The sequence below is a fragment of the Prosopis cineraria genome, unplaced genomic scaffold (genome assembly GCF_029017545.1).
Source record: "Prosopis cineraria cultivar Desert tree isolate PC_DT_omini unplaced genomic scaffold, ASM2901754v1 PC13, whole genome shotgun sequence".
NCBI classification, from domain to species: Eukaryota; Viridiplantae; Streptophyta; class Magnoliopsida; order Fabales; family Fabaceae; genus Prosopis; species Prosopis cineraria.
In genome coordinates this window covers 2,267,312-2,286,849 of record NW_026555344.1, presented here as the reverse complement: position 1 = coordinate 2,286,849, position 19,538 = coordinate 2,267,312, and the positions used below count along the sequence as shown (strand labels likewise).

Sequence of the window (19,538 nt, the reverse complement as noted above, 5' to 3'; positions counted from 1 at the left end):
TTTGAATACAATTTACCAGCAATAAGCAGTTGCTTTCAAATATTATTTTATCACAACTAAGATCCAGAACCAGCAGCAGCGCCCTTCCAAGCACAAGGGCTTCAGTCATGTATGTGGAAATGGATTTTACTTTTATCAATAAAACCCCACCACAAAAAAAAAAAAAACCAGAACCATCTATGCAAATAACACCTACGGTAGCCTCCTTTGTGTCTTTGATAGATGTTACCAAAACCCAGCTGGAGGTAGACTCCAGAAATGCACACAAGCATGTTCAAGATTAGCAAGGGCAGCATCAGAGAAAAAACCACAGGCATTCCAGTACTCATCAATGCCTGTCTTTGCATTTTCAATCACTAAGCTTGGATTAACATCCAAATGATTGAAAACTTTATCATTTTGAGCCTTCCAAATGAGCCATAAAATCCAACAAATAAGGGCCACCTAAACTCTTTAATAACCCCATTTCCAGAAATAATGTCAGCCCACCAATCCCTAAAATTCTTAAGTTGCAGTAGATTAGTTTTTAATGTAAGGCCACTACCAAACCAAATGCAACGGGTCCAAGGACAAAGGAAAAAGAGGTGCTCTATAGTTTCAATATCAATTTCACATACAGGACAAAGCTTACAAGCCTTCTACGACGACAAACTAAGGCCTCATTTGTAGCAAGACGCCTAGATAAGACACGCTATAAAAATGAGTAATGCGGGGGATGGTTTTAATTTTCCATACCTTTTTCCAAACAACACCTGAAACTACAAGTGAGCCACATCAGAATTTTGGATTTTCTTTGCCTCCATCGCCTTAGCATACCTACATTTAACAGTGTATTGTCTATTATCCGCCAAGTATCAGAACACTTTATTACAAGACACAAGGGCTGCTAAAGGGATATGCAAGATTGCCGTTAAAGATTGATCATCAACTAGATTTCGCAGTCCGTCAAACATCCATTATCGATTAGTAATTAGTGTAGAAACCATAATATTGGATTTGGCCAATGCTTAGTTATCAATAGTTAGACGATTAGAGGGAAGAGAGGGAATCCACTTATCCTTCTAAATCTGGACAGAGAGGCCATCTCCAATTTGCCAACACAGATTAGGTTTTGAGAAGTCACGACGCTTAACTAAATTCGACCAACACCAAAAAGCATGAGACCCTTTCTTAGAATCAAGTAAGTGATGCTTAGGAAAATAGTTCCCTTTTAACATTCGTGCCCGCAACTCATTAGTATTTTGAATAAGCCTGTTTTAGCTAGCAGAGATTAATTATAACATATAAAGTCTTTAAACCCCACACCTCCCTCCTCCTTTGGGGCAGTCATATTTTCCAAGCTAACCAGTGAATTTTATTACCAGCATCAGAGCCATACCACCAAAAGTTGGAGATAAGACTATCGAGGCTATACAAGTTTGCACCAAAATTTTGAAGCATAGCATAGAAAAGGTCGGAATAATATTAATCACAGCTTTGATCAAGGTCTCGCGTCCTGTTTGTGAGAGGAATTTTCTTCTCCATGCATTTACTTTGTTGCACTCTCTATCTTGAACAAAAGAGACTGCTTGATACTTGGTTTTCCCCCAAACACTTGGGATGCCCAAATACTTCCCAGGGTCATCAGCAGCAGCACCAATATTCAAAGTAGCACGAATTGCATTTCTGATCAAAATTGGTGTGTTCTTATTTAGAAAAAAAATCGTAGATTTGTCCCTAACCCAATGCCTCACAATAAATTTTCGAAAGCTTAGCTAGATATCTATAGTTCTGAATAGAGGCATTCATAAAGAAAAGAAAATCATTTCAAAGAATTATGAGTCACCTCAGGGCAATCTCTACTCATTCTAATGCCAGCCAATAGGTGTTGTTCCTGAGATTTTTGAATCATATTGGACAGGACCTCCAATACAAGAATAAAGAGATATGGTGATAATGGATCATCTTGTCTTAAGCCCCTTCCTGACTTAATAGATACAGCCTTACAACCTAATAAGCACAGGTTTAGATTCACAGATTCACACAATTCATAATCAAATTGAATCAACAACTATAAAAACCAAATTTCAAGATCACATGACAAAGAAAGTCCCATTCCACCCTATCATGAGCATTGCTCATGTCCATCTTAAGAGCAAACTTGAATTTCTTATAGTTATATTTCCTTCTAAGATAATGATAGACTTCATGGACGGTAATAATATTGTCTTGAATACATCTCCCTAAAATAAAAAGCACCTTGACTAGGATTTGTGCACTTATTAAGGTAGGCTTCAATCTAGTAGCAAGGATTTTAGAAATAACCTTGTAAGAGAAACTACAAAGCTCAATAGGTCAAAAATGAGACACGAACTTAGGTTTATCAATCTTAGGAATAAGAGTAATATTGGCTTTATTAATTTCAACCACACTAATACTACCATAAAAGAAATTCCTAACCATAGCAAAAATAGATTGAAATAATTTGCTTGAGAAACCATCAGGACCTGGAGCTTTAGAAGCTCCCAAACTAAAAGTAGTATCAGGCACTTCACTCAAAGTAACTGGAAACAACTATTGAAAATTATACCCTTAAAGCCAATCATTATACTATGCACCTTGTTATTTAATAAATTTTTTTTTATTATCATATCAGTTGCATGTTCATTATAATAACTGTATCCTTGGACAAACTATAGTGATTATCTTAAATGTCCCTAGTCGGTCATCTATGAGGGATCATGGATGAAACAAGATTAGTATAACTTTGAATTAATTATAAAGATACAAATCCAAGTCATAAGCACTTGAAAGAATACAAAAGTGCTGGATTGACCTACTATGAGAAAGCTGCATAGTACAAGTCATAAGCTTATCTCATATGTAACTATATCACTAAGCCCTTTAACTTGAGGTCATCATAGCTTTTTACATGATGCACTGAACTTTGACCTAATTAAAAGTCACCTTTGACCGGGTGATCATAAAGGCTATGATTGAGTTTAGTGATATCCATGCAGAGGAACATGAGTGGTCAAGATGAAATTGTCCCTCACATTAAGTGAGAGATATTACTGGCCCCTCGATGAGTAAGACTGAGAAAATATATGGCCATACTATAATGAAAAAAGTTTTTCCATTGTTATAATCAGTCTACTCAAGATCGAGAAAGTAACAATCAAGTAAAGGAAAATGATAATTCCATGTCTCACACTTGACCAAAATATCATATAATAAAAGGGAAGTGATACGGTTGCTTGATAAGTTATATCGAATTATTAATCCCTATGTGAATCAGGTAGTTGCAATGTCTTGCTAGAAGCCATTTGTGACTTATGAGGTTAATAGCATAATTAGTCTACTGCCAACTTCATATGGACCTACAGGGTCACACAAAGAACAGCCAACTTAAGTTATAATGTCCAAATTCATTGAATGTGAAATATGTCTAGATTTAATGAATGTAATATAGGGTGAATGAATTATATATATATATATATGAATATTTATTTGATAAACATTTATATATGAAATATAAAATTTAAAATATAATTATATATATTTGAAATATAATATATATATATTCATATGTGTGTGTATCGATATATGCATATGTATGTGATATAAAAAATTAAATATAATATATATATAATTTTTGAAATATATGTGTGTGTATATATATATAAAATATAATACGTATATGTAATATATATATATATATATGTATATGTATATGTATTATTATATTATATTATATTGTGTTAGTTTTAAATTTAATTTTATATGATAGATTAATTAATAACTAACATGATATGACAAAATATCATGTTAGTTTTATAATTTAAATTTATAAGATAAATTTAAATTAGATATGATATCATGAATTAAATTTATGAAATAAATTTAATTAAGTTTTAGTGGGCTTTTTAAGTGGAAGACGAAAACTATGATCCATATACTATATATAGATAAGGATGAGATCGAAAACTATGATCCATATGATAAGGACGTCTTTTATGAAGAAGGAGAGGTTATAAAAGTTTTGATAGTAAAAAATTTTGAGAGTCACGAAACACCTTATAGAAAAGGAAAACTAACGTTCAAGAAGAACGGACGTTGGAAGCGCTAGTACACGCTATTTGAGTTAAAAAGTTATTCGTGTGGATACCGGTATAGGGAGCAGATCTATATTGTCAGCTCCTAAGATCCAAATTCTTGAAGAAAACATGCGCCAAGTTCAAAGAATTAAAAGATAATCTTCTATCCACCTTGACTTAAATGAGTTTATTCGGTTCATATCAGGATAGAAGACTTTAAAATTTTAATTTTCATTGCACCTCCCTATCCAATAGCAACAACCTCTCGTTAACAAATCATTAATTCTTAGATCTAGATAGCTAAGTGCAACATCAAAAGAGTATGGATAGAGGCAGTAAAAAGATTATTATAATAACTCAGAAAACTATGTGAGATATCAAATTGATTATTTAGCCAACAACCTGATTCATCTTTGATCTTGAGGATGCTATTCCTTTGATGCCTTGTAATTATAGATGGATGAAAAAATTTAGAATTTCTATCACTTGCTTGTGACCAAGAGATCCTAGAGCATTGCCATCCGAGACACTTCCTCTCTATCCACGAGCTCCTCGATCTCAGCTTTGATCTTATCTGCTAGCTTGATGCCGTCCTCATTTAAAGCCCTTTTTCTATAGTCTACTAATTTGTGTCTCAATTGGTTAATACCCTTCTCATTGTTAGGAAAAGCTTTTGCACTCCACTTAATGAGAGACTACTTGTAAGCTTGAAGTTTAGAAGTAAAAACTTCTATCTCATTAACTTGTTGCTAATCATTCTAGTGCCTCTAGCTATCATACCACGTGCAAGAACTAAGGTTGAGAGGTCCAGAAAAGTTTCAAATTTAAAAGATATGGCCGATTTACCAACTGTATGACAGAGATCCACTGACAAGGGATTGATCAGATCCTATTGGGTCTATATTGAAAACTTGTACTTTTCGAAAAACTTCACATAATATCTCATTCCTAAGAGCTCGATCAATGCACTCCTCGATAGTCTTTAGATCCTGTCTCCCGTTGCACCAAGTAAGACAAGAACCATTATAACCCAAGTCTATTAATGAAAAGTCAATAATGAATCTTTAAAGTTGAGCATCTTTTAAACTGTACGAGGCTTTCCTCCCTCCTTCTCTTTATGAGACATAATATCATTAAAATCACCTAGACAAATCCACAAGTCCTGAATGCCCTAATGCCTACACAGCTATCATCTACCATACCTACAATCTTTCACATTCTTTGGGTAGACCATAAATAAATGAGATACAATAAAAGGTATCCTGAGTAGATGAGAAGATAATGGTATGAATCACACTTATAGAAGATGAAATAACAACATCATGCTTTTACCAAACAGCAAGCCCCCTTCCTACCAATCGGATCCACAATCCACACCTCCTCAAAACTACATTTCCTTTTAATTTTACTAACATACCGCTTCTCTTGTTTAGTTTCCATAAGGAAAACTATTTGGGGATTATTCTTTCTACACTCATCCTTGAGAATTTTAATTGTCAAGGGAACTCCTAACCCTTGAAAGTTTAAGATAGTATTTTCATATGCACCAGTAGCGGGTTCATCCTTACCATCGACATTTGACTCAGGAATTTCCCCCTTCTCTGACAAATCATCTTCCCCAAACACAAACGCCCCTTCCAGAAAATTAATTCGTACTTGTTCACCCTGCCTTTTGATGTTACTACTACCATGGCTTGCCTTTGTCTTCCTCCCCTTACACACTTGATTTGTTTCTTAATATTTTTGCAGGAGCTTCTCTTCTTTGAGCTCTTAGGTGAAGCCGATAATGACTCCCTCTTTGCTGGTGTCTCATCATTAATGAAGAGCCTTCGACATTTAAGACAGAGTAGGCTCCAATGGTCTTCTAAGCACATTTAAGTGCTATTTGCTCATGTTATTGAAAGACACTTTTAATTATTTTATGCATTTTAAAAAAATTTAATTTTTTATAAAAAATAAAATAAATTTTACTTTTATTATTAACTTTTTATAATAATATAATTATATAAAAATATTTTTACACTAATCAATAAAGAATAAAATTTAAAAAATAATTTAATTATTACAAATATTTTATATTTTGAATAAAAAATTATTTTTAAAAGATATTTTATAAATAAGATCAGAGGGAGTATATTGTTTAGTTCATGGGTGACTGCAGACATGGGTGAAACTATAGAGATAGGATAAACGGGTGGACCCCTGAGCCTTTAAGTCTGATTTTTTATTTTTTATCTTTTTTTTGAGGCCTAACCTTTATTTGAAGGGCTAATTAAAAAAAATTAAGCACTATAAATTAATTAAAATATTTTGACATTAAAAAAATAAAAATCCTTATAAGGTTTTAAAAATTAAACAACACACTTTCATAAGTCTAGTAAGAAAATTTAAATCTTGATTAAAAAATAATTTATTTTTTATAAATACACAAATATAATAATTATAAAAAAATAAAAAATATTAAAAAATTTATACTGTACACTGATATTTATTAAAATAATAAATTAAAATTAATAATAATATAATGAGTGTAGGATCAAAACTTCAAGCGAGCAAGTCCTTCTTGACTTCAAACATATATTCCACAAAAAAAATATTAATAATATAACAGGATTTGAAGGACTGTATAAGCTCGAGTTCTTTTTTATAAAATTTATTAAGGTTAGGCCCTCTAGCTCAATTATTTTAAAAAAATTTAATTTTAAAATCTAAATTTTTATTTAAATAGAATCTTTATTTCTGTTTTAGGTAAGAGCCTAAGATACGGCACCAGAGCTGAAGTGGCCGCTTCAGTAAACTTTAGGCCCACAGGAGGCCCGTCAGCCTCTCTTGGAAGTTCAACCACAACAGCCGAGGGAATGTAATTACGGATTGGGCTGTCAGTGTTCAGCCCATGCTTTTGATTCCCAATATGGGCTCATGACTCTAGAGGCCGACAACGAGTAATATCTATCTCTGCATCATTCTTACTAATAATTGTTTTGAAGAAATTTAACGATTATTACATTTTTAACCCCACCCTGTGTGTGTGTGTGAAATTAAAAAAGAAAATGGGCAGCAGAAATTATTTTTGGCTACTAAAGGCGCGCGAGAATTTGAACGAGGCAGACAGCAAAGCAGGTTTCTGCAAAATTGCAAGCAGCGTGTGCCCTTCGCGCTTTAGCACTGGGTACTTTGCCCACCCGCATTGCTCTTTCTAATGGCTAGAATCAAGCATACGCCAGCTTCTCGCACAAGAGGTGCTTCCTTTCTCTCTCTGGTGTTCTTAGTTTATTCCCCTTTGCCTTTCGAAAACCTAAATCTGTTTTCCTCTAAATTCACAGGTAGGAAGGCCGCACCACCACCACAATCGGTAAGATTCTCTCTATCTGTGTTATCGGGATTGTTGTTGGTCGTGTTTGGTAGCTGACAAAGCGTTGGAAATTGAATTCTATTGTTATGCGCTTCATCTATGCTAAGCTGAAGATGTGAGCTTACTCACGACTTATTTTGGAATTTGTGACGCCTTATCTTGCTGCCTGCAATTTATCCTTAATCCGAAGATCGGGATTGTATATACGTGGGTTTTCTCATTCAAACAATGCCAAGTCAACTCAGGATTCAGAAACTATAAATTCTCTTCTCATAATTTCAAAGTAATCCAAATAATAACTCCTTTTTTTTTTCTCATGATGATTCTTGTTCATTTTGGTGTTTATAGGTCATCGTTTATTGTTTTGTTTTTGGTCCGCGGATAACTTCTATGATGCCCAAGTCAAAACCTCAAATTGTGTTGGAGCAGGGTTACGATATAATTTTTCCTGCCGTAGATTTAGGGATTGAGTCTCATTTCAAAAGTCTAAAACTGATGAAAGAATATAACTGCCAAAGCCACAGCGCAATGTGGAATAAATTAGCATTTGCATGTAGTTGTAACTTGTAATTGTAATTCATGTGTCTTTGTTTCCATGTTCATATTCTAGTTTTTAAGCTTAATGATTTTTGCATCTTTACTTTCTCGGAACAAATCTACTTTATTCTTTAATATTTTGTTTCTATTGAGTATTCTGAAGCCTGCAGCTACAAGTGCGCCGAGGAGTGAAGAGCAGCCTCAAAGTATGTGCTTATAGTTTCTTGAAGTCATCTTCTCCATAAGTTAATTTAGTTGGAGAATTGGATTCTGCTAGTTTATGGTTTTTAAATTTTCATCTTCTGTTTAAATATAAAATTATGGCATCAGGAAGCCGGAGGTCGAAGAAAAAACATCGCTATAAAAGCAGGAACAGTGGCTCTTCGTGAAATTCGTCACTATCAGAAGAGTGTCACACTTCTAATCCCTGCTGCCCCTTTTATAAGATGTGTGAGTTATTAACTTCATTTGTCATGCTAATGTAGGTTTTCGTTGAGTTTATAGATGTTATACACGATGACTGCATATCCCATGCTTCAGTGCATGGAAAGAAAAACAAAGCTCACAGACACTCTTTTAACCTCTTTGTAATTATAGATCAATGGAACTTTGTGGCATATTTGCAGCTTTGGAGATCATTGGATGTAATTAAGTGAATACTAGGAGATTATATTGGCTGTTTTAGTATTAGTATGATTATTTTGGATAATGCCAGTACTTATATTTCAGCCTATTTTTCAAAATGACCTTTTTGTCTCATAAAAGAACTTGCCGTCCTTGTGAGTTTAGACATGGTAAAAAAACTTGTTTTGGGGTGTCGGTGCACCTCCATTTAAAGTTTTCAATCTAGTTAGTTATTTGAAGATAAGAACAGTAGATTAATGCTTGTATAGTATATTTTTCTCATAATGTCATTTTGATGGCTTTTCTTTTTCTTTTACTTACATTCTTTCTTTAAAAGTTCATGAGGAATATGGTCTCAATATTCATTAGTTTGGTATTAACTATGTTGGCATGCATCAGGTTAGGTTTTGGATTTATAAGTACGGAATGTTGCTTATTGAAATGTTTCTAATCTTGCTGTAGGTGAAACAGATTACATTCCAATTATCCACACAGGTCAGTCGCTGGACACCCGAAGCCTTGCTAGCTCTTCAAGAGGTATATATCATTTTCCTCTCTATTCTCAGTAATTACTTGTCAGTGTGCGGTGGCGCCTGCATTTTATCGAAATTATCATGTAGGTGTTGTTTTTTTTTTAAAATCGTCTTATATTTCCTTAGCTTCTCCTGGACAATGTTTTGCTTATGATTGAAATGCAAAATTTCTGATGCTCTACATGATTAGAAATTATAATCTGGTGCTTTGACCAATTAATTAATATTTTCTAGGGTAAATATAAAATGAACTCTAATTTGGCTCATTTGCCTCTTGCCATATCGTTCAATGTGAGCCATTTATCCCTTGGTTTGTTCTGCTAACAAAGTTTGGCTTTCGATTATTTCCTTTCGACATTTTAACAAAACATTCGCATAGCAGATGCATGTCTGATCACATTTCTGGTCTTTACTCCCTTGTAGTTTGATCCTGGTGCACTATACTTCATGTGGTTTATGATGCTAGAAACTAAGCATTTTACCCCTCTCCCTTTCTGTTAAAGCATCTGACAAAAAATTGCTCATCGTAGAAGTATTCTTGCAGAGAAAATTGCAGATGTGGGCAATTAACTGACTGATTCATAAAGGGCAAAGTGCAAACAAACTGATTCATTTGATTGTTATTAAAAGATATTCACTTGATTGTTATATGATATTTTCCCTTTATTATGCGTGAATGCTTGTTGCGACATCTCGTGGAAATGAATCCATAGCTTATTGGATGATAGACTTTTTTTTTTTTAACCCCATATGTTTGAGAAGTGAGAAGGCAATTAGCTCTAGTTCCTTGTTTTTAATGAAATATTTTGAAAATAAAATAAATAAAAACTTCCTTATTTCTTGTTAATTCTGGGGATAGGATGCTTTTATGGGGTGCAAATGCCATACATGCTTCTTTACGCACTAATTAAAGCTTCTACACATGTGATACATTATCTTTCTACACATGTGGCAAATTTGAATATGACTAATCAATCTGAGATTTTTTTTTTTTTTTTCACTGACTGTACTCTTTTAACATTTTCTGTTTGCTGAGTTGCTGACCTGGAGTTTTACTATTACAATTCGCAGTAATATCCTTTACCGTCATAACCCCATATACTAAGTTCTAATCTGCCATCACCAGTTCTTTTTTGACTACACATCACTTGTTCTTTCAAGGGTTTGCATTCAAACGCTTTTAGCTTCTTCAAGAAAGATTTATGTTATCATGGTCTGTAACATAATTGTTCATTTATGATTTCATTCTGAATTTTTATTTATTAATCTTGCAGGCAGCTGAAGATTATCTGGTTCATTTGTTTGAGGATGGAATGCTGTGTGCTATTCATGCAAAGCGTGTTACTCTTAGTAAGTTGACACAATTGTTTTAATATATTTCTCTAAATTTTCTTCCTTCAATCGTCATAAATTCGTTCAATTATGTGCTTATCTTTCTTCTTTTAATCTCTGGCTGCTTTCATTGTTTCTGGCGAATGCTTATCACAATTTGTTACCTTATAAAACAAACATTCTACTCTTTGTGGTTGGGTTGGTCATGAGGGAAGCAGCGAATGTTTGTTTGGGACTTGCAGAAATCGATGCAGTTCTGCAATGGGAGGGCACGTGCGCTCATTTTATGTAACATTTTGCCTGTTGTTTTTAGATAGAGCACTGAGTTTTGAAATTCTGAGTAGCCCTATTTCGGTTCAATTCACTCTCAACCTTTCATTTCTGTGGTACCATGCTTCTAGGAAGTTGTCTGGAAAAGTTTTCTCTTGGCTTTAGAGAAGGTTGAGTGCAAACATGCTTTATCGATAGGGGACTGGAACTTTGCAGCTAATTCAGCACAAACACTTAATTAAGGAATACGGTCAACGTATTTCTAATTAAAACATAAAAAGTTAAAATTTTTCAATATAACAATGCATTCCCCCCCCCTTTATTTTTTACTTTTGGTGGTGATGATGGTTTTGATTACTATTTTTTAATCCCTGTAAGTAATAATAGCTATCATCTCAAGGTAAGGTGAATGAACGTGGATATGGTCCACTAAGTCAACACCTAACTGTATAGTGATTACCATGGTCATGAGAAGCTGATAAGTTATGTTTAATTGTGAATTTGGTGCTTCTTCTGGTGAGTAACGTGGCATCCTAATTTAGACCCTAGTTGGAATTTGTAAATCCCAGAATTTTATTCCTTCTGTCAGGCTGCTTATTACTTTGATTTGTTTTTTTCTTCATGAATATTTAGTTGTGCTAGTTTTACATCGTCAATTTTTCACCCTTCCCTGGTATCTGATATCTTATTATAGAAAGTAGCCTACACTAATTTTTTTCTTTTTTAACTTCAAATCATTGGTAAAGTAACTTGGGTGAGTTAACTACTTAACTTGTTTAGAAAGAGTATTGATCTGCTTTATTATTCTGTGTTCAATTCTTTTTGGGAGCACTACGGGACTAAAATTCTGTAAGTACTGAATTGCTGTGGTGAAATGCGTCCTTAAAAATGCCCAAGTGAATTCTTTCTCAACGAAGTCTTAGAATACCCTTTGTCCATAATAACAGAAATGGAAGAGGGGGGAAAGAGAATCATTGGTGAAGAAGTAACTAAAGAGATGTATAAATGGTGTGAAAAATACCGTACATCTTTGTTTTCCTTGTTTAGCAATCTGTTTTATTTGCTTCTTCTGTTACCCCAGTGAAAAAGGATTTTGAGCTGGCTCGTAGGCTTGGGGGAATAGGAAGGCCTTGGTGAGATTGAAATCCTCTGGAGCACTTGCTGCTTCGATTGTTTCGTACGTTCTTGATTCCATGGGAGCCTGACATGTTCGGCTTGCAATTATTATTTGACAGAAAATAACTTATGTAATATGAAAATTAGGAATTAGAAATTAGGTTGACTCAATACTATTAGAATCAGTACAGTATCTTAGTTTGCATGTAACACCATGTATCATCAAATTCCGATTGTGTGTAATTGACTAATTGTCCATTGAATCACGATGACCAAGGATTTTGAAAAATGGAATGTTTAGATTTTCTTGAATTGTTAAATAGGGGTTGGTAAGTGCATTAAGATCATGTATCAATTGTTTTAGAATGAAATAGCAGTGTCACGCATGAGGATCCAAGGGTTTTAACTGAACTAAAGTGAAATGAAGAAGTTATTCAATATTTTAAGGTTTGAAACTGAACTAAAGTGAAATGAAGAAATTATCCAATATTTTAAGGTTTGAAGTCAGTATCAAGTGCCTTCAACGTTTATTAATATTGGGCAAATTTAGAATCAGCAAGGAAATAACGCGTACTGTGCAAACTCATTTGGATTAAATTTACATTTTATCGCTTTAGCCCCAAAAAAAGAAAGCATTTTATCAATAATCCCTTATTGGCTTATTAGTGAGGGATAAGTGAGTAACAGTCTGGAATTATCTTTCAATTCCTCTTTTCTTGTGTATTAAGGGAGTTCCAATTTAAATTGAACTAATTAAACAAATGAAGTTTAATTGACCTAAGTGATCAAAGTAAAACAGATCTAATTCGATTTTCTTGAGCTCAATATATATCCTAACTTAAGTATAATAGTAGTCCTTGCATTTGAATCAAGTTAACATTAACAAAGTAAATTTTGATCAGTAAAGTACAACATGCCTTGTGAAAGGAGAATAGCTATTTCTTTGCAGAAACCATAAGTCTGAAAATGATAAATCATACTTGTCATGCCCCGCACTAGCATGATCTGTTCCCTTTGTGCTTGATTTAAGAGCTGTTGGAATGAATTTGGATCCTTTCCTATAAAAAAATCATGTTATTTTCATTGTATAATATGTTGAATCAAGTCCCTTCCCAAGATGTTGGATGAAGCTAACATACCAAAATTCAAATAAGAAGGAATAACACGGTTTTCAAAAGAAAAGGATATACTTCCTTGGCAAAAATATAAAGAAGAATGACAAAGAAATTCTAAAAGAATTAATTAATTTAACATAGGTTCTAAGTATTAACTTTTAAAAATTTACAAGTTCAACTCTCAATTTTATAATTTTATTATGATAAATCTGTAACTTATATTTCAAATTTTAATAGAAAAGATAAATTTATTTATTTTACAACTATGTTAAAATTTAAAAAATAAGTTACAAATTTATTATAACAAAGTTATAAAATTAAAAGTCAAACTTGTAAATCACTGAAAGTTAGCACTTGAAATTTAAATTAAATTAATTTATTCTCCTGTGGTCTCTCTGTCATTTTTTCAAAGTATAACTTAAAGTTTGTCTTTTTTATATCACTCTCTCTATATTTGATTTAAGTGTTACTTTATTGAAATGTGTTCGGATCTCGTATTATTTATAGTTGTTCTCTCTTGTTCAAAATCTAGTTTGTTGGCTTGGTCCAACTACTGAGAGAGAGATTTAATCCAATGGTTAATATATGTAATGTGTTGCACATCGTTGGATCAGGCCAACAAACTAGATTTTAAAGAGGAGTAGAACAATTTCACCAAAAGAAAATGTGAGTGTGTATTTTCTTATTAAAATGGTAAGTTTGACAGCTTTGATGAATACTTGGCATGATCTATATCATCAATATTTATGCTCTCTATTTGATTTAAGTGTTGTTTAAGAGGATTTAGATCATCTCCTATATAAAAAATTGAATTGTTCTTTCCTTATTTCCTTACAGAATTTACTTCATTGGTTTAATCCAATGACTAAGAGAGAGACTTGATCAACCAGTAATTTATGTAACGCTCATTTATGGTTGTTGGATCAATTCTCTTTCCTAATAGATTAAGTAAGCAAACCATATTTCATATTTCAAATAGGAGAATACAAGATTTTAAAAGGATATCAATTTCTTTGCTAGAAAAGCTATAATATAACTTTGACAGCTCCATATTATCTGTCACACGTTGTATCATTATGATCCATGTTCTTTGCATTTGATTAAAGAGCATTGCTGAAATGGATTAAATCAACAAACCATATTTCAAAAGACATTCATTTCCTTTCTGACGAAGCTATAACTTACACAGCTCAATATCATCTATGATGTATTGCATCAACATAATTAATGTATTTCGTATTTGATTAAAGAGCATTGCTAAAATGAATTAAATCAACAAAACCATATTTCAAATGGGAGGGTAAAATTTCTGGCAAAAAACCAAGGAGAGTAAAATATGATTTTTAAAAGGATATCCGTTTCATTGCTTGCGAAGCCTTAACTCTGACAGTTCAATATCACTTTTTGTGCATTGTATCAACATATTTCATGTTCTTTGTATTTGATTACAGAGCGTTACTAAAATGAATGAAATTAACAAAACCATATTTCAAAGAGGAGAATAAAATATGATTTTTAAAAGGACATCCATTTCCTTTCTGGTGAAGCTATAACTTTGACAGCTCAATATAATCTGCCATGCATTGTATGATTATATCAATAATTCATATTTCCTGGTATTTGATTAAAGAGCGTTACTAAAATGATTTAAATCAATAGACCATATTTCAAATGGGAAAGTACAAAATTGTTTTTAAAAGGATATCTATTTCCTTGCTGATTAAGCTAACTTTGACAGCTCTAAATTATTTGTCATAGTTTAACTTTGACAGTGCTATAAACTGTCATGCACTGTATCAACAAAATTCATGTTCTCTGTATGTGATTAAAGAACGTTACTAAAGTAGATTTGGATCATCTAATATACGATACTCTATTGCTTTTCCTCCTCCTAAAATCTAATCTGTTGATTTGATGAGAGATACTTGATCCAATGGCCAATGTGTATTACAACCGTAAGATTAAGTCCCTTTCTTAGCTATCAGATCAAGCCTACAAACCAAAATTTAAGTTTAAAAGCAGAAGATCCATTCTTTTCTGAAACTGTAAGCTGTGTGGATCATGCTTGTCACACCTTGTATATCAGCATCACATAGTGCCTTTTCAATTCTATAAATACCCTTACCTCCTTTTCATTCTTCAACATCTTTCTCATGGGTTCAATCACGTTTGGTCTAGGTTTCAGTTCCTCCATTGATGTGCCAAAAGGGAGAAATAATCCTACCATGCTTGTTCATTCCAATATACTTCCTAATTTCTCCATTGCAGGTCACAGATGGGAGAGAGGATACAAATATCATCATCGTCCGAGAATCAAATCTCAAACCTTATGCTTATAGTCATCTTATTTACTCACATTCCAAACATTATAAGCATCCTCATACATTACGCCCGTCCGTCCAAACAAGATATCTTTCAACCTCCAATGTTCCTTCTCAGAGCCTTTTTTTCACTTTTCAAGAGCTTCCCTTATGCACAATCAAGAGTCTGCGAAGGTGCTCGAGAAGATGGAACAGGCTTAGCAACAAGTATGTCGAGGGTATAAAGGTAATTAAGGTGCAATTTCAAATTCTTGCACTGCGTTGCCCATTTTTAATGCAACTAGCCTTTTGAACATTTTGTTTGCAGTTAATACCGAGGGAGGTGATCTTGTTTGGAGTTAATGGTATGAATAAATTATTACATTTTAGTCTTTTCATGAAAATAGATATTTCATTGTCTTTATAGCTAGAAAAAATTACATCCAACCTCCTCTCAAAAACATTTATCACAAATAAGAACCAACAACAAGTCCCATTTAAAAAAAAAAAAAAGTCATGCTCCTATTTGAACAATAATCTGTTACACACTGATCTTTATATGTGATTAATTTATTTGAGAGGGGGTTGGATATGATTTTCCTTAAACTTATATTTGACAACTTTTTTCACAGTGATGGCGACGTGATGATTTGGAGCTGAGTGAGTGCTTCAATGGCCGTTAATACCAGGTGTTTATTTAATATAAAAACATTAAAAACATTAACTTTTATCAGTAAATTATTAGTTTTGATACCTGATCTTATTAAAATATCTAAAGTAGTTATATATATATATACACACACTCCTTTTGGGATAAAATGGCCACTCTCCATTTTGCACATGTGAGAATTGAGATGTCTCTGTTTTACATTTTAGACATTTAAGTTTTATATTAATATTTTTTTTATCACACTTTATGCAGGAGGAAGAATTGAGAAGGGTATTGAGGTCAATTAATTAATTAATTATATTACTTAAAATAATTAAGAGTAAGCATATATGAAAGTGAGATCAGAGGAAGGAACTGATTAAGAAATGAGTAAAAGTTGACTCCAAATACAGCAACTTTCTCCGTCTCCTCCTCTGTTCTGCCATTTTCTATATATGCTTCTTTTAATAATAATAATAATAATAATAATAATAATAATAATAATAATAATAATACCAAAGATGGGGAAGCATATCAACATCTTTACTTTAATTAAATAACAATATTAGCTGAAGATTATTTCATGAAAGGTGAAGATCGTCCTGGAGAAAGATGATGCTTAGTGAAGATTTTCTTCTTCAAAATTTCCAGTGAAGAAATCACTCAGGACATCAGATAGGGGCCAGACTTCATACATATGGAGTAAAGTGATTATCATTTACAATTTTATGTTAATTAAGTTATGCAAATTATCTAATGTATCAAAATATTATGATTATCACAGAACAGATATACAACTGGAGTATATCTTTGTTTTATATGTTTAATGTAAAAGTAATGACAATTTATGTATTATCTTGAGTTTTATTATTTAAATATATCTGGTAGATTTTATTTATTGATTTATGTTGTTGATTTACTAGTATGACCTATAAAGACGATGTTTCTGGATTTTGAGAGTAATGGGTGACAAAACAAGAGAAAAAATATATCACATTAATCTCAAACTGTTAGTAACCATTTGAAATTAATTTTATGTAAATTACATATGGTATCGTTAAAAATAAAAACATGCGCTTGCGTTATCATAAAATGCTCTTAGCCATGAGAATCTTCACATACAATCTTCAGAAAATATATAGCTAAAAATTAATTAAATAATTTAAAATTTTGAGTGGGAATAAACTAGTGATATTTTAAGCTAAATTTTAATATAAAAAAAAATTAAGCCTACAACTACAACATTCAAAACTTTCACCAGACCTTACTTTGCAAATTAGAATATTTAAAATTTAAAAAAAAACAAAAAGGATTAGGTCTAATGGAGAGGGGTAGTCCTCATAGAGTGACAAATTTAGGTTTAAATCCTCCTTAAGAGAGATATCTATGTTTAATATCTGACCATACCTCGAATAGAATTTTTTTCAATAGAAGAATATTACTTGTTAAATCAATAATATTAGTTGTACATTGTCTAACATTTAGTAAATCTATCTACCAAGACTTGTTAAATCATTAACTTTACTTGTAAAATCATTAGCATGACTTGTTAATTTTCTTGTATTACTTGTTAACTCCATAACTTTACTTGTATATTATCTAACTTGTATTAAATCCATTCATCACACCTTGTCAAATTATTAATTGTACTTGTAAAATTATACTTGTTAATTTCTTTGTTTTACTTGTTAAGTTCGTAACTTTAATTCTGCATTTATATCTAACTTATGTTAAATCTATCAATCATAACTTGTTAAATTATCGACTTTATTTGTAAATTTGCCAACATTACTTGTTAATCTCATTATGTTTGTTTTTAAACATTAGGGCAATTTGGTCATTTCATATCAAAAATTTATTTCAATTAGGTCCTCCAATCTTGGAGTGGATTTTTAGATTTTTTTTTGAGTGTGATTTGTAAATAAATAACTATTGTGATTTTTAAATGAAATTCTCTTGACCTTTTAATTAGATTGCTATGCACATTAAAATATGCTATAATATATTATCTTTGGAGATATATTATGTGGAAATTTGTTATCTATTGAAATTTATATTCTATTGAGATTTACTATTATTTTGTATTCATTTGATATTATTAGAATATTCATTAGTGATTATCAGAAAAAGGCTTTATAGATTAATAAAGTATGATATTTTTCTCAGTCTTCTTTATTTCTCTTCTGCCTTCTTTCTTGGTATTAGAGCCTGTTAACCAAGTTTTGATAATAACTTATACAATATTTTTCTTTTTGTCAACCCTTCTCTTACATGACCATTTGAAACCAATATAGTAACTAAGTTTTGCTTAAATAAGAGCTTAACTCTCTTAAACCTTGGCTTGACCTTATTGAATCACAAATGGTCCAAAAAAACCACACTAATCAAACTTAAATTCCATTAATGTTTACCAAGGCTTTGGCAGTCCTAACTAACAAACTTGATAGCATTGATTAGAACCTTATGATTCAAAAATCATCACCAAACAAAACCTTAGAGTGATTCTTAGAGGATGAATTACTGGGCAACAAACTTGAAAGTGATTCTTGAAGAACGAATCATTGGTTAAAAAATTCGAGAGTAATTCTCAAAGAAGTGAATCACTAGGTGGGAACTCAGAAATGATTATCAAACAAACAAATCACTGGGTAAAAACTTAAGAGTGATTCTCAAAAAAATGAATCACTAACTTGAAACTTAAAAATGATTCTTTGAGGAATGAATCACTAGTCAAAAAAACTTAAAAATGATTCTTTGAGAAATGAATCACTATGTGAGAAACTTAGAAGTGGTTCATGGATAAATCACTAGGGGGAAACTTGGGAGTAGTTCATCGATGAGCTACTAGGATAGAAACTCGAATTGAACCATCAAGATACTAAAAGGAAGATAAATAGGGAGCATGAGAGCTTTGTTATACAAATCTCTAGCCTGAACAAATTATCAAAATTTTCGGTGATAACAAATAAAAAGAGCTTTTAGTATTTTCATATCAAACTAGAGTACAAAACTTTTCGCAATTTCTTTTATTTCTCTATTAGACTTCTTTCAAAATTAATTATAAACTCAAAATTATAGTTATCTCACAAGTTATTAATACCTGCTTTTCAATTTATATTGTATTTTGCAATTGTACTTTCATAAAAATTTTCCAAAACCATATAAACTCTATTTTATAAACAATAATTTTGGGTTCATAATTAATTTTGGCATGTATAAGAGTGTTTAGATATTTTTTAATAAAACAATAATTTTGAATTTATAATTAATTTTAACATGTATTAGGGATATTTGGATATTTTAAAAAATCATGATTTTAAATTTGAAATTAATTTTAGTATATAATAGGAATGTTTTAATATATTTTTACAAAATCGTAGTTTTAGGATTTAAAATTAATTCGAAAGGGTATGTAGACATGATCAACACTTCGCCCGCATTCTTAAAACTCGTTGATCCCATTTGTTACAGTTTCACACTCTTTTGATTTATTATATGATACTACGTTGTTGAATAAATAATTTTATCCTTTTCTAAGTATTGATTTTAGCTCAATATTTTTTCATAGAATAGATTATTATTTTTTATAAAACCTATGATTAAATTTTTTTCTTACTTTTGAAACATTATTTTT

The 19,538-nt window shown here is 31.8% G+C and overlaps 1 protein-coding gene and 1 long non-coding RNA gene across 2 annotated transcripts; both read left to right on the top strand.

Annotated features, from left to right (window-relative positions):
• Positions 1–7,275: 7,275 nt before the first annotated feature.
• On the top strand, positions 7,276–12,160 carry LOC129290907 (histone H3-like centromeric protein CENH3). The gene is made up of 7 exons (XM_054927975.1): positions 7,276–7,335; positions 7,400–7,428; positions 8,129–8,171; positions 8,296–8,415; positions 9,052–9,126; positions 10,397–10,472; positions 11,806–12,160. The coding sequence occupies exons 1-7, from the start codon at positions 7,276–7,278 to the stop codon at positions 11,859–11,861; spliced, it is 459 nt and encodes a 152-aa protein (XP_054783950.1). The 3' UTR covers positions 11,862–12,160.
• A 3,204-nt stretch (positions 12,161–15,364) lies between these two features.
• On the top strand, positions 15,365–16,759 carry LOC129290350 (uncharacterized). The gene is made up of 4 exons (XR_008588324.1): positions 15,365–15,502; positions 15,584–15,620; positions 15,888–15,944; positions 16,178–16,759. It is a non-coding gene; the product is annotated as an uncharacterized LOC129290350 (long non-coding RNA).
• Positions 16,760–19,538: the final 2,779 nt, after the last annotated feature.

Coding starts and splice junctions, on each gene's coding strand:
- LOC129290907 (XM_054927975.1), top strand. CDS start 7,276: ATGGCTAGAATCAAGCATACGCCAGCTTCTCGCACAAGAGGTGCTTCC. Junction 7,336..7,399: donor GTGCTTCCTTTCTCTCTCTG/GTGTTCTTAGTT, acceptor CTAAATTCACAG/GTAGGAAGGCCGCACCACCA. Junction 9,127..10,396: donor CCTTGCTAGCTCTTCAAGAG/GTATATATCATT, acceptor TTAATCTTGCAG/GCAGCTGAAGATTATCTGGT.